This window comes from Bos javanicus, chromosome 3 (genome assembly GCF_032452875.1).
Source record: "Bos javanicus breed banteng chromosome 3, ARS-OSU_banteng_1.0, whole genome shotgun sequence".
NCBI lineage: Eukaryota > Metazoa > Chordata > Mammalia > Artiodactyla > Bovidae > Bos > Bos javanicus.
Genome location: NC_083870.1, coordinates 113,350,439 through 113,370,135, shown reverse-complemented (window position 1 = coordinate 113,370,135; position 19,697 = coordinate 113,350,439). Strand labels below are relative to the sequence as shown.

The 19,697-nt window shown below is 45.2% G+C and overlaps 1 protein-coding gene across 2 annotated transcripts in view; it reads right to left on the bottom strand.

Moving 5' to 3' along the window:
- DGKD (diacylglycerol kinase delta) overlaps positions 1 to 19,697 on the bottom strand; it is a 109,154-nt gene that overhangs the window by 64,333 nt on the left and 25,124 nt on the right. For both annotated transcript variants that reach the window (XM_061412664.1, XM_061412665.1), the window contains exons 2-3: positions 14,243 to 14,353; positions 12,339 to 12,419 (exon numbers count right to left, since the gene is read on the bottom strand). In XM_061412664.1, coding sequence (XP_061268648.1) covers positions 12,339 to 12,419; positions 14,243 to 14,353 — 192 coding nt within the window. The remainder of the gene's footprint in view (positions 1 to 12,338; positions 12,420 to 14,242; positions 14,354 to 19,697) is intronic.

Here is a 19,697-nt window from a genome sequence, read left to right as displayed (position 1 = left end):
AGGGCTCTCAGGAGAAATCAGAGGGCAAACAGAGCTGACCACCCTGGAACGACTCGCTCTGACATATAACTGTAAGCACCTACTGTGTGTCAGTGAGGGAACAGGGCCAAGCACCCTGGAGCAAGTCACTCTGACACATAACTGTGGGCACCTACTGTGTGTCAGTGAGTAAATAGGGCCGCCCACCCTGGAGCAAGTCACTCTGACATGTAACTGCGGGCACCTACTGTGTGTCAGCAGTGGACAAACCAGACAAAAATCCCTTGCTCACATATGGCGTTATGTTACAGCTTTTAACAAAAGAAACAAAAGCACGTGGACTCAGAGCAGCGACTCCGGGGAGGGATGGTGGGGGCGGGGGCGGGGTGAGGCCAGAGTCTCCCGGTGCCCCACTGCTTTGGTTTGTTTCTGTTGCTTTCCAAAACTTCAAATGACTTCAAAGGAGGTGGTGACATTCCATCAAATGTTTATTAAAACAGAACCCAGGTAGAACCCAATGGTGGAACACTAACTTGAAGAAAAAAGGAAACAAAAGCACTAAACTCTAACTGCCCCACAGCTCCTGGAACGCTCCACAGCTCCAGGCTACTGCAGGAAGATTATAAAAGAAGCCATCCAGGACTTGAAGACAACTAAAATCACTTGAGAGAGATCAGAGATGGCTAGATCGGGGAGGGGGGACATCTGAAGTCAATGAAAACATCTGGATATCCAAAAGCAGATGCAGGTGCTCAAAGGGCACTCTCTCCCCGCAGCACGACAAAGACGAAGTTAGACAGAAAGCGCTTTAAAATACTTTCTCTATCAAACAAGAATAAGTCAAGATAAAAACGAAGTAAAAAGAACAGAAAAGCTATGCTGGAACAGGGGTGAAGATCACACGTAGAAGCACTAAGAAATGCAATTAAATTTGTATCAAATTATACAATTTGATAAACAGAATCAGAGAAAACAAATTAAAACAACGCAGAAAAGCATGACAGACACGGAAGATGAAGCGCATACACACGCACCCCTGCACGACCCCGAGGCCCCTGGTCCCTGCTGGACCCTGCAACTCATTTACCCAGCCTGCTGCTTAGAGGTGGAGCGCTTGACACCTCAGCCATCTCGCCCTGGGCCAAGCTGAGGGCACCCATGTCGCTGCTCACTCTCCACCCCCTATCCTCTGAACCAGAGGCCTGTCCTTCCTCTTCCACCTGGCAGCCAGAGCAAATCATTCCAATACTGCAAATCTGGGACTCTTGCCAAGAGGAACTATTCAAAGGACTGGCTGAAGGACTATGTCTCAAACCCATTCCGCACCTGTGGTCTCTCTCCCTCAGGCCTCAGCAGGCCGCACGGCTCTTCCTTCACCTCTCCGTGCAGTCTGAACTGCAGCCCCCACCGCACGACCTTCGCACATGCTAGGCCCTGGACCTAATCCATTCCAAAGCGCCTACAGGCACAAGTCTGACACACGAGCACAAACTCACACACTCTGTTCAGTTGACTTTCCACTCATCACTCTTCAAGTCTCAGTTAAAACATCACCTCCTCAGGGGCAGTCTTCCCCACCGTTCTGCCAGACCAGCGGGGACCCGGCTTATCATACTTCCCACGCAGCCTTACTTCCATACGTGCTGCCAGTCTCGGCCTGTAATTAGACCTCACTGTGAGTCACTGAGCCCCCTTGAATACAAGCTTGGGGACACAGCCCTTCTCCATTTCTGCTTACCACTGGAATCTGTCACTGAGCACGGTATGTGGTCCCAGGGACCCTGTAAAGAACGACGTTGAAACAGTGAACGAATGAACGTGCAGAACTCCCAAAGAACAAGACAAAGCACATGGACCAGAAGTACAGAGAAAAGACCATTTTTCAAAGTTGGAAAACCAAAAACAGAGCCTGGAAACCAGCAGGTTCTACATATCAAGACAAATTGGTGAGCAAAAAGCAATATTGCTCAAGACAAAAAGAGAATCCTACAAGATTTCAAACAGAAAGGTACAGATATCTTCAAAGATGGAAACAACATGAAGGCTAGTTTCCGATGCCTCCCCTGCAACACCAGCAACAGAGAACAGTGTGCTGTTGGGAGGCATCCGATGAGAAATACTGTGTTCTGGCTCCTTGGTGGAAAGCAGAGCCCTTTCCATTATTTTACTTCCTTGCTCTTCAGTCCTTTCTCAATTTCTTGGTTTGAAAGGAACAACTGAGTAACTGGGGAAACAAGCACTGAGCAGCGCGCACCATGTGGCTCAACACTCTGTCTGACACAAAGCCTGACCAAAAAATGATGCCACCATTGTGGGCTGGCCATAACCAGAGACATCATGAGAAAACCTGTGTGCTGTGAATGTGTAAAAAATAAAAAGGAAAACTTCAGCACAAATCATTACCAAAAACAAAGGTAAATGGTGCACATACCACTCACAAAAATGCAAAACAGAAGAGAGGTACCAAGAAAGCATTAACTCACAACACAGCCAGGCACGAAAACACAGCAGTCAGACGTGCAAAGCCCTGACAACCAGAAAATGCCTGATGCTCACCACTGCTAGCAGACTGTTCCACACTGAACTAAAACAAATCCCAACAATCTACTGTCTACAAGGATTAAATCTAAAATAACCCGGAAATATAAAGGTGACAGTAAGGGTGGAAGAGGGAAGCAAGTATGTCAATTAAATTGTGAACAAAGGAGAGAAAGCATGGCAGTGTCAGACAGAGAACAGGTCACAGCAAAGATTAATCACTATAAAAAAAGATACGACTTTATTAATAGATGACTACTCAGTAATGAGGATATGAACGTTTACTTACGTGCTTAAAAGAACTTCAAAAATAGAGCAGGTGAGAACTGTTAGAAATATGAGAACAAAAGGATGAATGTAACTGTCCTGAAAGAGATGAGCTCCTCATTATCAGTCTGTGGGAGATCAAGTGATAAAAGTAAGGTCCTAAGAAGACTGAGCAACAAATTTCCTAAGTTGCAATAAAGACCAAATTTTAGTCCCTATACTAAATATATTATCTTTCAGGTAAATGGGATCTAACATTTCTCACATTTCATAATGAGTGATCTTTTCTTTTTTAATTGAGGTACAGCTGATGTACAATATTACATAAGTTTCAGGTATACAACACCGTGATTCACAACTTTTGAAGGTTATATTCCATTTACAGTTATTATGAAACATCGGCCATACACTTTGTGTTGTTTGTATACAGTGAGTGACCCTAATGTCAGACACTAATAAATACCATGCCGTGCCAAGACACAGAAAAAAACAAACTAGTGCCAAGTGCCGGTTCACGAGCGGAAGCCAGAGAGGCGGAGAAGCTGAGGAGAGCTTGTGAACAACGCCACAGGGCTGGCGGAGATGAGGGAATTCAGAGGCCAACGGAGAAGGAATAAATGCCAAGACTCCTAGGGACTAACCCACAGAAGCAGAGCAAGTGAAGACCGATCGCGGTCAGCCAGAAAAAGTGAAGCCCACCTTCAAATCCGATCGACCACAAACTGGATTTAAGATGACCTGCTGCTCCTGTGCCCACCAGCCAGAAGCAGAGGATTAATAAATCCGCTCTTTGCGAAGAGACCATCATCCTGAGCCTAAACCTGTCTTCACTTTTCAGACAATGTCTGTCAACCAAGATTGACAGGTATTCCAGGAAGAAACACTAAAGGAACAAAAGCAAGAAAAAAGCCAGGCAATGAAAAAAAAGACCAGAGTGGAACCAGACGTTTTGAGTTTTCAGGCATGGACTTTGAAATATGCTTAATATTTTCAATGAAATTAAGGACAAGATCGAGGAGAGGGTTTTGGCATGGAACTTGAGCCCTTTATTAAAAAATCAACTGAAAACTCTAGAGCTGAAAGAAAATAAGTGGAATTAAAAACTCAACAGACAGATTCAACAACAGACAAGAAACACCTAAGAACACAGAAGAAAGATAATAAAACATCCAGAATGAGGAAAACAGAAAATATTTTTTAAAGAGTACAAGAAACATAGAAGTCAGGGGAAAGATGTAACAAAAAAGTCCCAGAAATAAGAGGAAAAAATAATGGGTAGGAGGCAACACTTGAAGAGCTAATAACCAAGACTTCCCCAAAACTGACAAGAGAAGGGAAACACAGCTACAGATTTTAGAACTGCCAGGAACACTAAGCAAGATAAATACAGAGAACCATGCCTGGAAAAATCATAGTAAAACAGCACAGTGCCAAAGGAAAAGAAAAATCTTAAAAATAGTTGGAGGGGGAGGGGAGGAGATACATTATCATGCGAGGGAAAACAACAGGACAAGTTATTACTTTTACTAAAAATAATAAAAGCTACAGTACAACAGAATGACATTTTTAGACTCCTGAAAGAAAATGACTGCCATGCTAGAACTGTATAACAAGCAAAAACATCCTTCAGAAAGATGAAATAAACAAAACAAAAATAGAAACCAAGACCAAAGGAATATTAAAGAGAATTTTTCACAGAAGGACTATTACCCCATACGGATCACAGAAATACAGAAAGAAATGAATGGCAACAGAAAAGGCAATGTTCACTGCAAACCTAAGTGACTGCTGACTGTACAATAATGTCCTGTGAAATTTCAAATATATGTAAAATTAAGATATATGACAAACCGCAGAGAGGTGAGAGGCAACTACAGAGAAGCTTCCTTTTAAGTACCAGAAATTAAATTTCAAGAGCAAAGAAGAGTGTGCGTGTTTAGTTGCTCAGTCATGTCTAACTCTGCGACTTTATGGACTGTGGCCCGCCAGGATCCTCTGTCTATGGGATTCTCCAGGCAAGAATACTGGAGTGGGTTGCCATTTTCTGCTCCAGGGGATCGTCCAGACCCAGGGATTGAACCGGCATCTCTTGCATCTCCTGCACTGCAGGCAGATTCTTTACCTCTGAGCCACTGGCTTCCCTTAATGAAGAGTACAGAGTTCAAAGACTCTAAGATCCCTGCATTGTCTGGGAAGCACTAATCTGGATGGGAGGTTAATAAGTCAAGGACCTATTTTACAATCTGCAAAATAATATCACTAAAATATGTATATGAAATAAGAGAGGGGAGAAAATGAAATAATTCATCCATTTTAGAAAGAAAGATACAAAAAATATAAAATGTGAGACAAAGAGAAAACAAGTAATAATACATGGGATTTGTACCCCAATACAAGAGTACCTAAAACTAAGTATAGATTAAACATAAACCAATGGAAGACATCACCCAATTAAATAATCCAACAGGGAATTTAAAAACCCACACAACTGTATGCTGCTTACAACCTTAAATATAAACAAAAAAAGGTTTAAACTGAAAAGATGGAAAATTCTGCCATTACTTAGAATACAACTAGTAACTGAAATAAAGGTATTGCAGCTAAAGCAACATCAAAGTAAACTTTAAGGCAAAAAACATAAAGGGGTCAATCTAGTAAGAATATAAAATAATCTTAAATTTGTATGCATTTAATAACAAGCCTGCAAATATATAAAGAAAAAATTAACAGGATGAAAGCAAAAACCAGATAAGTCCAAAACCACAGAGGAAGATTTTAATAAATCTCACTCAATAACTCAAGGACTAGCAGAAAAGCAAGTCAGAAGGTTATAAAAGATTTGAGGAAAATGATTAAATTTTTGTCCTAATCAACGTACAAGAACTACTGAGTGTAAATTCTGTTCAAATGCACATGGAACATTTGAGGAAACACATACACAGGTCAGCAGCAGACACAAAAGAATGTGAGTCCATTTACACCAACCATCTGAGACAGTCGACACAAATCCAGCGTATCACATGCAGGACGGTGGTTCCTCTGGAGGGGGCTGGGGGACAGCTGGGCAAGATCACTTAGGGGAGCTTCCCGGGGCCTAGACACATTCTACCACTGAATCTGGGTAGTGGCTACAGATGAAGCTCTGCCCACTCACTTGTGCACTTTTTAGCTGGGAAGTCATATTTCAATTTTTTAAATTATTTACAATATACAAACTCAGTAAAGCAGAAATGCTGCTTTGACAAACTCCTTTGAAGAATTACAGTAGTTAAAATATACCTTCAAAACAAATCTGTAAATTTTGTGATAAGGCTGGAAATAATTTCTAAATTATCTCATGTTAGACAATGCAAAGAAAAGAAGTATAAGGGGAAAACGAGAAACCTTTTTCCCTGACAACTTCTGCCTATTACTAGTGTATGAAACCTAGTTTTAAAATGGGGGAGGAGGGGAGGAGGGAAGCTAAACCAAGCATAGCCAATGAGGGCAAACTTAGAGAAAGAGAAAGGGGTAACGTTGAACCCCCCCAAATACAGAGCTGACTATCCAAAAGCACACACAGAATCAGCTCATAAAGAAATTCACACACATGGCCAAAGACTGTGAGAGACGTTCGACTTCACTTCGTTAATCAAAGAAATAAAACAAATTCCCATTTTTATCAAAGTGGCATAGATGTTATAAAATTTTAACAAATGGCATTTGTTGAAAGGATAGAAACCACTTCATGAAGTTCAACTCATACAAGTTCTAAAGGCCTTTTGGCCATAATATACCGAAAGCCTTTTAGTTTTCATAGATTAACATTAGCATGTTTAATTATCGAAAACATTTCATGCTACTGCAGAGGCTGGGATATGAAGCTAGCAAATCCCCTTTCTTCATGCTGCCATTATGCTCTCTGGCCTTCTAAGGGGTGATCCCACTTGAAGGTGAGAACACAGAGGACTCTGTCTACTCCCCATCTTCTGAGATTTCCCGTGGCCACAGCTCCACTTTATCAAGAACCTAAAGGCACATCTGTGTCTCTAGCTGCATCCCAACTTCACTTGTTCTTAAAAAGAAGGCAAGCAGACCCCTTTCCAGCTGCAAAAGTCTCCTTGCTCCCATTTCTTCCACCAAACCTGTATAAAAATCTCTGTTGTTGTTTAATTGCTAAGTCATGTCCCACTCCGTGTGACCCCTTAGACTGCAGCCCGCCAGGCTCCTCGGTCCGTGGCATTTCCCAGGCAAGAGTACAGGAGGGGTTTGCCATTTCCTTCCCCAGGGGATCTTCCCCATCCAGAGATCGACACCACCCCCGGCCCTGTCTCCTGCATTGGCAGGTAGGTTCTTTACCACTGAACCACCAGGAAAGAAAACTCTCTACTCTCCCCCAAATATTTCCTTCCATCTCCCCTGGAAGACTCTTGTCCCTCAGGTCCTTATGTCTTTATGAGACAATTCTTTGGCCATTTTAGGGGAAAATTAAAATGGAGTCTTTGTTAATGTGGAGCAAAATTTACTCATTCTTTGCCAGATACAAAAGGTTCCCATCTGTTGGCTGATTCATGATAACAGCGACTTTCACTGCTGAATTGTTTGTATCAGGCACGCAATTTTAGTTGAAGTTGTGGAATTCGGAAATTACTACTGGAATAGCTGGAAAACCAAATGAGATATTCCAGGAACTGAAGTAGCTTCTGGGCAAATACATTCATTCATTCTGCATTCACTTCCGCAAGCACATGGCACCAGGCACTGGCAAAGTCTGAGGCCAGGCCCTGCCTTCTAGGCCCTGCACGCAGATTCCTACAGGGTGCTGAACGGGAAGGGACAGGTTCAGAGTTCAGGCAGGAAATGCTGCAGAAGTCAGAAGTGGGGGAGTGCCCAGAACCTACCAGCTCTCTATGGAAGCATGCCTCGGGGAACTGGGTACCAGTCACGTGGCTCCAAACACTCCACCATGTATCCCCAAATTCCAGACGCCCTCACAGGTTACTAAGGGCTGGGGCGGGGGTGGGGGGGGTGTCTCCTTATCTTGGAGTATTTCTGGGGAGCCTCACTATTAAGCTTTAATGTCCTTTCAGCACATGCTCAGATGAAAAGCTAGTTTTTACAGCACTCACAAAATCTAAAGTAAATGTGAAAGAAACAGTGCCTCTGCCCTGAGGGCTGGGAATCATCCACGACTGCCCCCACAGAATGAGCTCGACATCTGGGAGTCAACTATTCAGCACCCTGAACACGTGTTCCCATAGAGACAGGGTATAAACCAAGGTTCATTCTCCAACCAGGCTGACAAAGTTCCACAGGAATTCACATCGTACCAGAGCACAGTGCCATATTATTTTTATGGAGACATAATTCCTGTACAACTCAGCCTTTTACAGTATACAGCTCAGTGGTTTTCAGCATATTCATAAAGTTGTGCAACCATCACCACTATCTAATTTTAGAACATTCTGACACACACCCCCAACTAAAATCCGGTACCCATTAGCACTCCTCTGTCCAACAGCCCCTGGCCACCACTAATCTACTGTCTCTATAGATTTGACTATTGTGCATTTCATGTATATCGGATCATAAAATATGTGGTCTTTTGTGTCTGGCTTTTATTCAGTATATTCTCAAGGCCCATCCAAGCTGTAACATGTATCAGTACCTCATTTACTTTTCAAAAGCCTAAAAGTTCACACTTTTTACCTCAAACAGGATTATACTTCTAAGAACTTAAGCTATGGAAATAACCAGAAATATACAAAAGGACCTATGTATAAGTGTACATTACAGTGCTATTTAATAGGAAAAAAATACAATATAGGGACTGCTTAAACTTATACATTTAAATAAGATGGAATACTATGCAACATTAATAAGCAAGACTTTGAAGGATATCATAAGAAAAGCTCATTATTAAGTGAAGAAAGTAGGTTAAAAACTAAAACCCAGTTGGTGGGAATGACACCAATTAATATATATTATTAGGTATCTTTGGGTAATAGGAATATAGATGGTTTAAACTTCCTACTTAAAAATTTTCTTCAATAACTTGACCAAAAAAGCAATTAATCTTTAATAACATTTTTCTACTGGAAGAAAAAACAACTTTTAGAATATTGCAATGTGAACAGAAATACACTGAGAGTTAAATGCAGAGTCCCTAATGTTTTTTAATTATTGATATATATGAAAGTAAGAAGAGTCAATTAATAAGTTATTTTTAAAAGTGAAAAGCAGAAAAGACAATAAATATAAACACAGAAACTGAATTAGGTAATAAAAAATGAATTGTTGAATAACCTAAGAACCAGTTCTCTCTTTTTGAGAACCAGTTCTCTTAAAAGCAAAAAGAAAAAATGGGACCCAATCAAACCTAAACCTACAAGTTTTTTCACAGCAAAGAAAATCATAAACAAAATGAAAAGACAACCTACAGACTAGAAGAAAATATCTGCAAATGATACAACTGACAGGGGCTTAATCTCCAAAATACACAAACAGCTCATACAACTCAGTGACAAAAAACAAGCAACCCAACTGAAAAATGGTTAGAAGACCTAAATTGACATTTCTCCCAGAAGACATACAGATGTTCAACAGGGACACTAAAAGATGCTCAAAATCACTAATTACTAGAGAAATGCAAATCAAAACTACAATAAGGTACTACCTCACACCGGTCAGAATGCCCAGCATCTAAGGGTCTGCAAATGATAAATGCTGGAGAGGCTGTGGAGAAAAGAGAACTGCTGGGAGCAGTGGAAACTGATGCGGCCACTATGGCGAACATTATGAAGGTTCCTTAAAAACTGAAAGTAGTTTCCATACGATCCGGCAATCCCACTACTGGGTATCAATCTGAAAAGACTAAAAAACTGTAATTTGAAAAGAAACATGCACCCCAATGTTCGAAGCAGCACTATTTACAATAGCCAAGACAAGGAAGTAAACTAAATGTCCAACAGATGAATGGATAAAGAAGTTGAGGTGTTCCATTCCATAACAATGGAGTATTACTTGGCCAAAAAAATTGGAATAATGCCAATTGCAGCAACGTGGATGGACCTAGAGATTATCATGTAAGTGAAGTAAGTCAGAAAGAGAAAAACAAGTATAGTGTGACATTGCTTATATGTAGAATCTAAAATACAACATAAATGAACATACCTACTAAACAGAAACAGACTCACATACATGGAGACCAGACTTGTGGTTGCCAAGGGGCGGGCGTGGTGGAAGAGGGATGGATTAGGAGTTGGGATTAGCAGATGCAAACTATTATATATAAAATGAATAAACAGCAAGGTCCTATTATATAGCACAGGAAACTACATTCAGTATCCTGTAATAAACCATAATGTAAAAGAATATGAAAAACATATATATCTATGTATAACTGAATCACTCTGCTGTACAGAATAATTATAAATCAACTTTATTCGAATACAATCCTTTTCAAAGTGAATAATGACAAAAAAACACAAAAGCTGAGCAAGTAAAATGAGAAGTGCGAAAGGGAGCAACATAATGTTGTAAAGCAATTATCCTTCAAATAAAAATAAATTGAAAAAAAAAAAAGAAATGTGAAAGGGGACTCAACCAGAGACATATGTTTAAAGTGCAAATACATATTACTAAATTAAAAGGTGTGGAGTAAGTGGGAAAGTAAATAACAAAAATGGACTAAAGAAGTTAAAAAGTTCCTATGATCAAAAATAAACCTTTTAGGTTTATTCAGAGTCTTATTATCTCCCTGAAAACTAAGTTCTCTCAAATTTTCAAGAAATTCTAAAACCATAAAAATGTTCCAGAGCACAAAAAATCATGGAAAGTTACTAAATGAATTACTTGCACTCTGAAATCAAAACACAACAAAGGATACCTCCTACCCAAAGAATTAAGCACTCACATGCTTTCATAAAATTCTAAATCCAAAATTAGGTTGTACTATTCAACATTATCAGGAACAATTTACTATTAAGAACTGTACAAAGCGGCTTCCCTGGTGCTCCCAATGCAGGGGCCCGGGTTCAATCCTTGGTCAAGGAATTAGATCCCACATGCCACAGCTAAGACCCAGCACAGCTAAAAAAAAAAAAAAGAAAAACCTCAAAGAAGTGTACGAATACTCAAACCCAAACTGATCGTCTATAATAAATTATTGTTTAAAACACTCCAGTGAAATTCAACACCTATTCCTATTAAACACTCTAAAAGCCACAAATCAAAGAATAATTCATTTACATAGTTTAAAACGTCTCTCCCCAGCCAGTAAGTAAACAATAGACCAAATAAAATAAGGACTAAAATAAAAGAGGCCATTAGGCAAGTCTGACTAGTTCAATAAGCCACAAAGGAAAACCAAGAGCAGTTAATTACACCAAAATAAAATAAGTAGAAGTTTAAATGGAGGAAGGAATATCCCATTTGGAGCAACAACTTAATCAATCCATAAACAAATAAATAAAATAAAACCTGAAAGTAGCTGAAACTAACATTAACTCAAAATGTTGGATCTAAACACGAAGAAAATTATCCACCTTGACTGAGTTACAAAAGAATTTTTAAAAATTGGAAAGGAAAAAAAAAAAAAGAAAAAATTGGGAAGCATACTGTATTTCTAGATAAAATTACTTAGTAACATGAAGAAAAATATTGTAAAATACTCTATTCCTGTTATTAATATTAGAGTCATACCTTACACAGTAGGTTCTAAAGTCATCCCCTGAAGCCAAAATTGTAAAGTCATACAAGAAATGCTGTATAGACATTAAAAAATATGATGAACATTTAAAGCAATCAACACGGGAAGTGATCACCATAAATTGTCAAGAGAAAAAAAAATCAAACAGCTGTTTCATCAAAAGGATCACTGTCATCTCATGCTATATGCTGCTCAAGAGACAGACATTTAGACGTAAAGATAATCACTCTAACGTGAGCAGCTGGGCTGCTGAGGTCACATGATTTTATGCATTTAGAACTTTTGCACAAAGTACAACATAATTTCTATACATGGGGGTGGTAGGGTTAAGTTTTAAAAAGAAAACAGGTATACTAAAATATTAACATTCTATTTTGAGGTGGCTAAATTACAGTTATTTTCTAATTGCTTCCACATTCTTTTCTGTATTTCCAAATTTTCTACAACGATCATGAAAAACAGTTCTCTGTGTACAACTGTTAAAGAAATATCAACATTCTATTTTGAGGTGGCTAAATTACGGTTATTTTCTAATTGCTTCCACATTCTTTCCTGTGTTCCCAAATTTTCTACAGCAATCCTGAAAAATGAATCTCCGTGTAAAACAGTTACAGAAACGCAAACTGCAACGTGTTTAAACAATTCGTTGGGACCCTCTCGTTCTTTTGTGCTTACATGTGCCAAATTCTCGGTTTTTCTCCAGCCTCTGTACAATTTTGAACCTTGAACTCAAAATTTATCAGGAACTGCTCCGAGCAGAGGGCAAAGGATGAAAAGTCTGAACTGCTCACACACACCCGTTCAAATTAAACAGGAAAACCACACGTGGCAGAGGAATCGAGAGGGGTGTCGTCCACAGACTCACCGTGAAGCTGTTGTTGACGTTCTTGGTGCTGGATTCAGCCACGCTGGCGTCGGTCAGGTCCACCTCATCAAATATGATCGACTGGAAAAACACAGGGGCCACAGTCAGAGGGGGCGAAGGCACGCCCGGCCCCGGACTGCCCACCGCTCTCCCTTGACCCCAGCCAAGCGTGTGAGAACTACATGGACCCCGAGTGACCTCACCCGACCCACTGCTGACAGCGTGCAGGGCTCACGGGGAAGCTCAAGACCTTTTCTAAGTCCAGGGAGCTCCCTAGTGACCTGCGCCAGTTAAGTCAGAAACACGTCCTCCCACGAGTCCACCCCACACCAGGGTCCAGGGTGGAGGTCCTCTGTCCCTTCGGCTTTACTTTCTCCACCTTGGCGCTTGGGGAGAAAGGTATTGGCTAAAATGAACGATTCTAGGGGAGGACAGACTGACCCAAACAGAAGGGACCCAGCCATGAAAGAAAACAAAGGCGCACGGCAGAGACAATCTGGTCCCGGAGAGAAAGAAGGGTCTAGAAGCAGGCCTGGGACACCCCCTCCCCACTCACCTCTCCCCGCCAAGTCCCCCTGTCACAGCCCCCCAGCTCCCGTTAACCTTACTGTCCCCTCTGGAGGAAACACTAGCAACTCAGAAAAGACTCAGCCTTTTAAGTAACTCCCCCCCGCCCCTTAAACTAAAATAACTATACGAGTCTTTTTTTTTAATGAAGGATGTGGTCAGAATCCTTTCTAAACAAGTTACTCGGTACAGTTTCAAATTTTAATTTACTAACTCACTAGGGATACATCTCAAAATACTAACTACTCAGATTCCAGTTTTTTTATTAATACTACTAAAATATTAGCATCTGAACACAAAGAGTGGTGTTCAGAACACCAAAAACTAGGTTTGTAGACACACTAGTATCTGAAGTGTGCCACACCACAGTCGCCTAAGCCAGGCAGTGATTCAGGGGCTCTCAACAGCTCCTCTTCTGTCACTGGCGTCTGCCTGGTGATTCCAGCTATAAATCTTACAAAGATGACACATGGGAGGAAGGACCATGGCTAGAAAGCCCAGAGACAGCTTCTGTTCACACACCAAAAAGCCCAACACACTTTAAGCATATTTTTAGTTAGCTTCACAAGTATATATACTTGTCTCCAAAGTCATCAAGTTGCACACATTAAGTTTCTATACAGTGTTTATAAAAGTGTTTTGAAAAAAAAGAAAAAAGGTCTTCCCTGGTGGTACAGTGGGTAAGAAGTTACCTGCCAATATGGGGGACATGGGTTCCATCCCTGGTCTGGGAAGGTTGCACATGCCATGGAGCGACTAAGCCCACGGACCACAAATACCGAGCCCATATGCCACGACTAATGAAGCCGAGGGCCTAGAGCCTGTGCTCTGCAACGAGAGAAGCCCCACAACGAGAAGCCAAAGAAGCGCAATGAAGAGAAGCCCCCACTCACTGCCATCAGGAAAAGGCCCACAAAGCAACAAAGACCCAGTGCGGCCAAATACAAAAAACAATAATAATCAATTTTTTAATGATAAAAAATATAGAAAACTTAGAGTAAAAAAATAGATATTTAGGCCAAAATAAGAGGGTTTTTAAGCCAGTGATCCTCAATCTTTCCAAAAGAACAATGGCTACTTGTAACATGGTTGCTTCTGTGACCTTTCCCTCCCCGCATCTCCCCACTGGTGACATATGACATTAAAGAAAAAGAAAATGAATTAGAAAAATCAATGTTCACAAGACATAAGACCCAGCACCCCAGAGGCTTACAAAACGCGCTCAGAATATCAGATCTAGAATCAAAGGTCTTTCCCCAGGGAGGACCCGGAGCCCAGCTTTCCCTGCAGCTTCTCGGGAGGTCTCCTCTTGCCAAGTGTCCTCCACTGAGTCTCACCTTGGCAGTCTTTGCATAGTACAGCGTCCGCCCTCGAAGCTTGAAGTATCTTCGTTTTGATCGTTGGAATGAATTGTTCTGTTTGGTCAGCATCCCCTCTTTGATGACGGTCTGGAAGCACAGAAAGGGATTCATGAGTGTGTATTTTCACGGCACCGCACGCTTATCCACTGACAGCCCAGAGCATCTGTGTGTCTCTAATGGGCCGACGGCCTAACAGAAGAACTATTTCTCATCCTCTGCGCAAACCCCGACCTATGGACAGGCTGAGTGGGCAGTGGGGACAGGATGACCCGATCCTCCAGGGGGCGATGGCCTGCCTGAGCGGCGGGGAGGCGGGGCCAGAGGCCCAGGTGTGCCCAGCACGTGCCCCGGGTGGGGGTCGGTGGAAGGGGGCGAGGGCACGCAGGACGACCGTCAGGAGCCAGGCCCCTGTTCTCCAGCCTCAGCACTGGGTAGTTCTCGGCTGTTCTTGGCCCGGCCTCCGTGCTCTCTGGCCTCCTGCCATTTGTCAGGAGCCGGCTGCCAAAACTGTCGACGTAGGTTGCTACGGGGTTCGGCGCGGCCCAGGCCTGCCCCTCCTCGGCCCTCAGCCCTGATCATGGGCCGGGCGTGTGTGTCTACCCACGCTGCAACACAGAGAGGTGCCACCAGCAATATCACTGAGACTCCTCCACCCCCAAATCTGACCAGCCTGCCACCAAAGCACTAGTGCAGAGAGAAGCATGGGGTGAAGGGCAGTCCGCTCGGCTCGGCGCACACACCCAGAACAGGGCAGGGCCTCCCCGGAGCTGCATCCTGGACGCTGAGCCCAGAGCCGCACCACTTACAAGCCAAGCGCTCAGGGTCCTGCCTGGTCACCAGACGTGCTGGACCACTCGGAGCTGCCAACAGTCAAAACTAAGCAGCAAGGCACCCTGACACCGAAGCCAGGCTCCCAACGAGTGCTCTGCCCAGCATCTCCCTGTGCAACAGAGGCAGAACGCGCAGAAACGCTGCTCAAGGACAAGGACATCGGTCCAGAGAAGCTTCTCGTCGCATCACCTAACCCCATGCAGCTCTGCACTTTAGGTCACTTTTAAGTGGCTATACGAAGCACCTGGGCTCCTGTGGCCACTGAAGATGATGTAAGGCGAAACGAGACACAGAAACCCTACGTCACCCAAACACGTCAGAGGCGAGACCTGGTCACTGCTGTTTGTCTGTATGTCCCTCCGTCAGCCAGCTCCTAACGGGGGAGGCAGTGGAACCTGGGAGGCACTGCTGCTCCCCACAGGCGAATGCTGGAGACAGCACCCCCACCCCGGGCACACGCACACACATACACACACCCCCTCACACCCCACCAGCGCCTGGCCGTGCACAGGTCCACCCGAGCCCCCCGCGCTCCCATGTCCAGCTGCTCCTCTCGATTCCCACCGCAGGACGTCCTCTCGGAGTCCCGGGGCAGGGGGGCTACACAGCTGGCTCGCGACCCCATGCTGGGTCCCTCAGGGCTGGCCCAGCAGTACAGACAGCAACCTCTCCAACGCCCCAGAGGATCAACTCTGGGGGAAAGCTAGTGAGGAACCGCTGCACTTATCCTGGGGCGGGATCCCTCACTGTTGTCTCTGAGGAGGTCACCCCCCGCTCTTCCAGGTCACTGAGGAGGAGAGACGAACACAGCATGACCCGACAATGCGGGAGAGACACGTGCTGGCCCATGGCGTAGACAAAGCCTCCTGACCGAGGAGCTTCGGGCAGAAACCAGCCTGCGCTACGGGAGGACTGCCAGGTTGCGTCCGAGGATTCTTTTCAGACCCAAGTGCACGCGTGGATGCTACTTCAACATGCTCTTCAAAGACAGGCCGCTGCTTCCACGCCGCGCAGTGCAGACCCACGATGCCTGCACCACCCGCCCCACCAGGCGAGCCTCTGCTTGGGACCCCACAGCTCCTGCTCACGGACCCAGGCACCTCTCCTTGCCCCCAAACATCTTCCTTCCTTACCTCTGCAGGGGAAGCAATCGCCTCCATCGCTTTCCCAAATGCAAAAAGAAAAAGGAAAAAAATTCTAAAAGACAACAAAATCACAGGCCGAGACCCAGAAAAGTTAAAAGAAGTTCTTTTTAAAGGATAAATGCCGGAGTATTCTTCTTGCATCTCCCGCTACACATGCCACACATAAAAGAAAAGCAAAATTAAAACAAATACACTCCAACACACACACACACACACACGCACATCTTTCAGAGAGCGGATGAGAGCTGCGATCTCGGGCTACCCAAGGAGAGCTGTCGTTCTATTTATAGAACAAGAGTGCTCAGAAAAAGACTCTGGTGGGTTTCAGCGGAAGGGCTGGGGAAAAGATAAAGACCAGTATTTCTTTGAAGCTTTCTCAGAAACTGCATTTCTTCTCACATTTGGTGCTCGTGAGGACTATAGATATGCTGCAGAATATTTTTAACACTCAGTCAAAAGCAATGAACTAAATAAAAGTGGTCAAGAAAAGCACACCCCTGACTAATCAGCTGTGCTTTGCATTTGGCAGCCGGTAAGTGGCACCCACAGGAAACGGCTCAGCTCACACGGCTCTGCACGCCCACCAGAGCAGAGGACCAGGAGTCCAAACCCAGATCCGAGAGGCCAGGCTCTAAGCATCACTTTGTCAAGTTCTCTGCACAAGCGACAGGGCCAGTTCTGTTCTTCAAGCTGTCCAGGGCATCTCCCTCACTCTCAGGGAAAGGAAGGACTGAGCTGCAGAACACACGGGCGCTGAGGATCTGAGCAGCCAGCAGAAAGGGAGCACTGGGCCCGGCTCCAAAGGGAGGACGCCAGTCCCGGCTAGGCTCTGGGGGTGGGGGTGTGGGGGGTGGAGAACCCGGCAGGGTATTCAGCCTGTGCCAAAGCGTGGCCCTGGGTGCCACAGCCACCCGCTGACCCCTAGAGAGGTGCACAACCCACAGGCGAAGACAGCCCAGGCACCTGCCACAGGGAAGGCTCCAATCTGCAGTCATCCTGCTCAGGAGCCAGGAGCGGATAAGGCAGCTCTGGGAATGCCCTCCAAATGTACCAACCGGCAGGCGGAGACGGCGAGGGCAGGCCTACCTACGGGACTTGGTGTCCCCAATCCCAGGGAGTCGACCCCTCTGCAAAGGCAGTGGAACGCCTTCCCTCACCTCCCCTACACCCTCCCCAGACAAGCAGTGGCCACCGCTCCGCAGGCTCCAGGGACAGCTCAGACCCAGGGAGGACAGAGCACAGAGGGCACCAGGGAGGGAGCACTTGCCGCCAGGGAGGGTGGCCCAGAGCCGGTCTGAGCAGGCAGGGCAGAGGGGTCCACAGCCCGTGGAGGGCTGCAGACAGAGCCCGCGAGGGCTGGTAGCTGACCGGAGCCCCACCATCTCCCTGAGGGCACACCTGTCGGTCACAGGGGCCCCGGCTCAGGGGGGTGGTTTCTCAGGCTGCAGAGTTTAGACGGACGGTCTTGGCCACCATGTGGAGGGCAGGAGGTGAGACTGAAACCAGGAGGCAGGCAGAATTTTCCCTCCAGACACTCTTACAGAATGGCAGCCTGTAAGTGAGGTGCATCTGGGAGGAAGGAGTCATGGTCACAGGCATGAGAGTGTTCAGAGGACGCACCACAGATGGGACGATGGGGGCGACCCCAGGGGTCTCCTGGAGGAGGACGTGCCTCGTCTTGGACACAGCGACTCTGAGGCCCGGGGAGGCTGCGGGAGCCGCGCTGAGGGCCGGCGGCGAACCGTGCGACGGGGGCGTGTGAGAAGGTTCAGCGGAGATGCCTCTACGGTGTCCCTTTCGGGAACGGAGGGGAAGGAGAAAAGGCCCAGGGCACTGAGAGGCCCAGGACACCGACGTCAGGTGCAGGGAGGAGCTGGGGGTCCAAAAAGGAGGACAAGGAGGAAGTGGCACGAAGCCGAGGAGAGAAGGCACCCAGGGGGCCTCAGGGATGCCGGCTGAGGGGGGTGCAGGGGCCGGGAGGGGCTCGAGGCGGCAGCCACCAGGAGTCACCGAGGACCCACCGGGGCAGGCACGGGACCCGACCGGGGGGACGCCGGGCCAAAGCACAGTGAAGGCCACCGGAAGGGAGGAAGCAAAGATGGCAGGCTGGTTTTTTGTTTTTTAATTTCCATATTTCTTAACTTTTTATGAGCATGGAATCATACTGTACATACCGTGCTTGAGCTTCCTATTCTTTCTGTAATCATGTGTTATCAACAGCGTTCCATATTAGTAAATGCGTCTCTGTCTGCTACAGAGTTTTTCACAGTAGTGATGAGCGTAAATCATTCAACACACTCCCACTGCTCGAATGTTTAGAACGCTTCCTGCTCAGCACTGACAATAAGGCTTCAAAGACTTCTGCCGCAACTGGAGTATCTGCACATGTCCTGAGCTACTCCTTAGAACCAAGAACCAGAAAGAGAACTTGGAGGTCAAAGCTCAGACGCTCACAGGGTTGAAGGCATGACAGGTGACCACAGGCGGCGGGGGGCGGGGGGGGACACTAGTTAGTGGACCAGCACAGGTCATCATCTAAGGGGAAGGATGCCATGGGCTCACACCTCACACGGAAATCAGCACAGAGTCAGTGCAGAAGGTGAAACTTGAAAAGCTTCAGTCGACAACACAGGACCATTTCTCTAGGACCTTAGGACTGGAAAAAAATTTCTCAAATAGGATTTTAAATACTAAACATAAACCATAGGGTCTCTAAAATCAACTTCATTCCCACCGAGAACTTCTTGGTCATGAGACACCTTACAAAGAAATGGAAGAGAGAAACCACATCAGGGAGAAGATACATGAAGTACACAGCCAGAGGGGACGTCCAGAATATTCTAAGCAGCCCTGCAAAAGGACAGCAAAGAGAGGCTACTAAACGGAAAAGCAGCAGAAAGCGTGAACCGTGGTGATGGTAAGTCGAATGATGACTAAATAAGATGCTGAACTGCAGGAGGTTGGACAGAAGAGACCCCAGGAGGGGGCACTGAGTGCCCTACCGTGGGGGGCGGGGTCACGCACACGTTTCACCACTTCCATCACAGTCTACATTTATGTGGTGTGCAAAGAGAAAGGGACAGACCAGGCTAACGAAAGGATGGAAGTGAGATCGCAAGCAGAGCTTTGCTGATGCTGTCAATGTGTTTTCAGTGTGTTCGCAGTTTCCTGACCACCCTGCCTGAGGCAGAGGGCTGCAAGCAGGCAAGCAAACAAAGGGTGAAGAGGATAAAATAAAAGAAGATAGGGCTGAAACACTAGCCACATGTTCACTTCAGCCTCTATCTGTCCTTCAACCTTCTTCATCCTTCCAAAAAAAAATAATTACACAAACCTATGTTAGGCAACACCATCCAAAATTCAAAGTCCAAAAAAAAAAAAAGTGGGGATACTAGCATAAAAAGTTAATATGCAGAAGAACTATTAAAATGTTTCTGGGGACTTCTCTGGTGGCG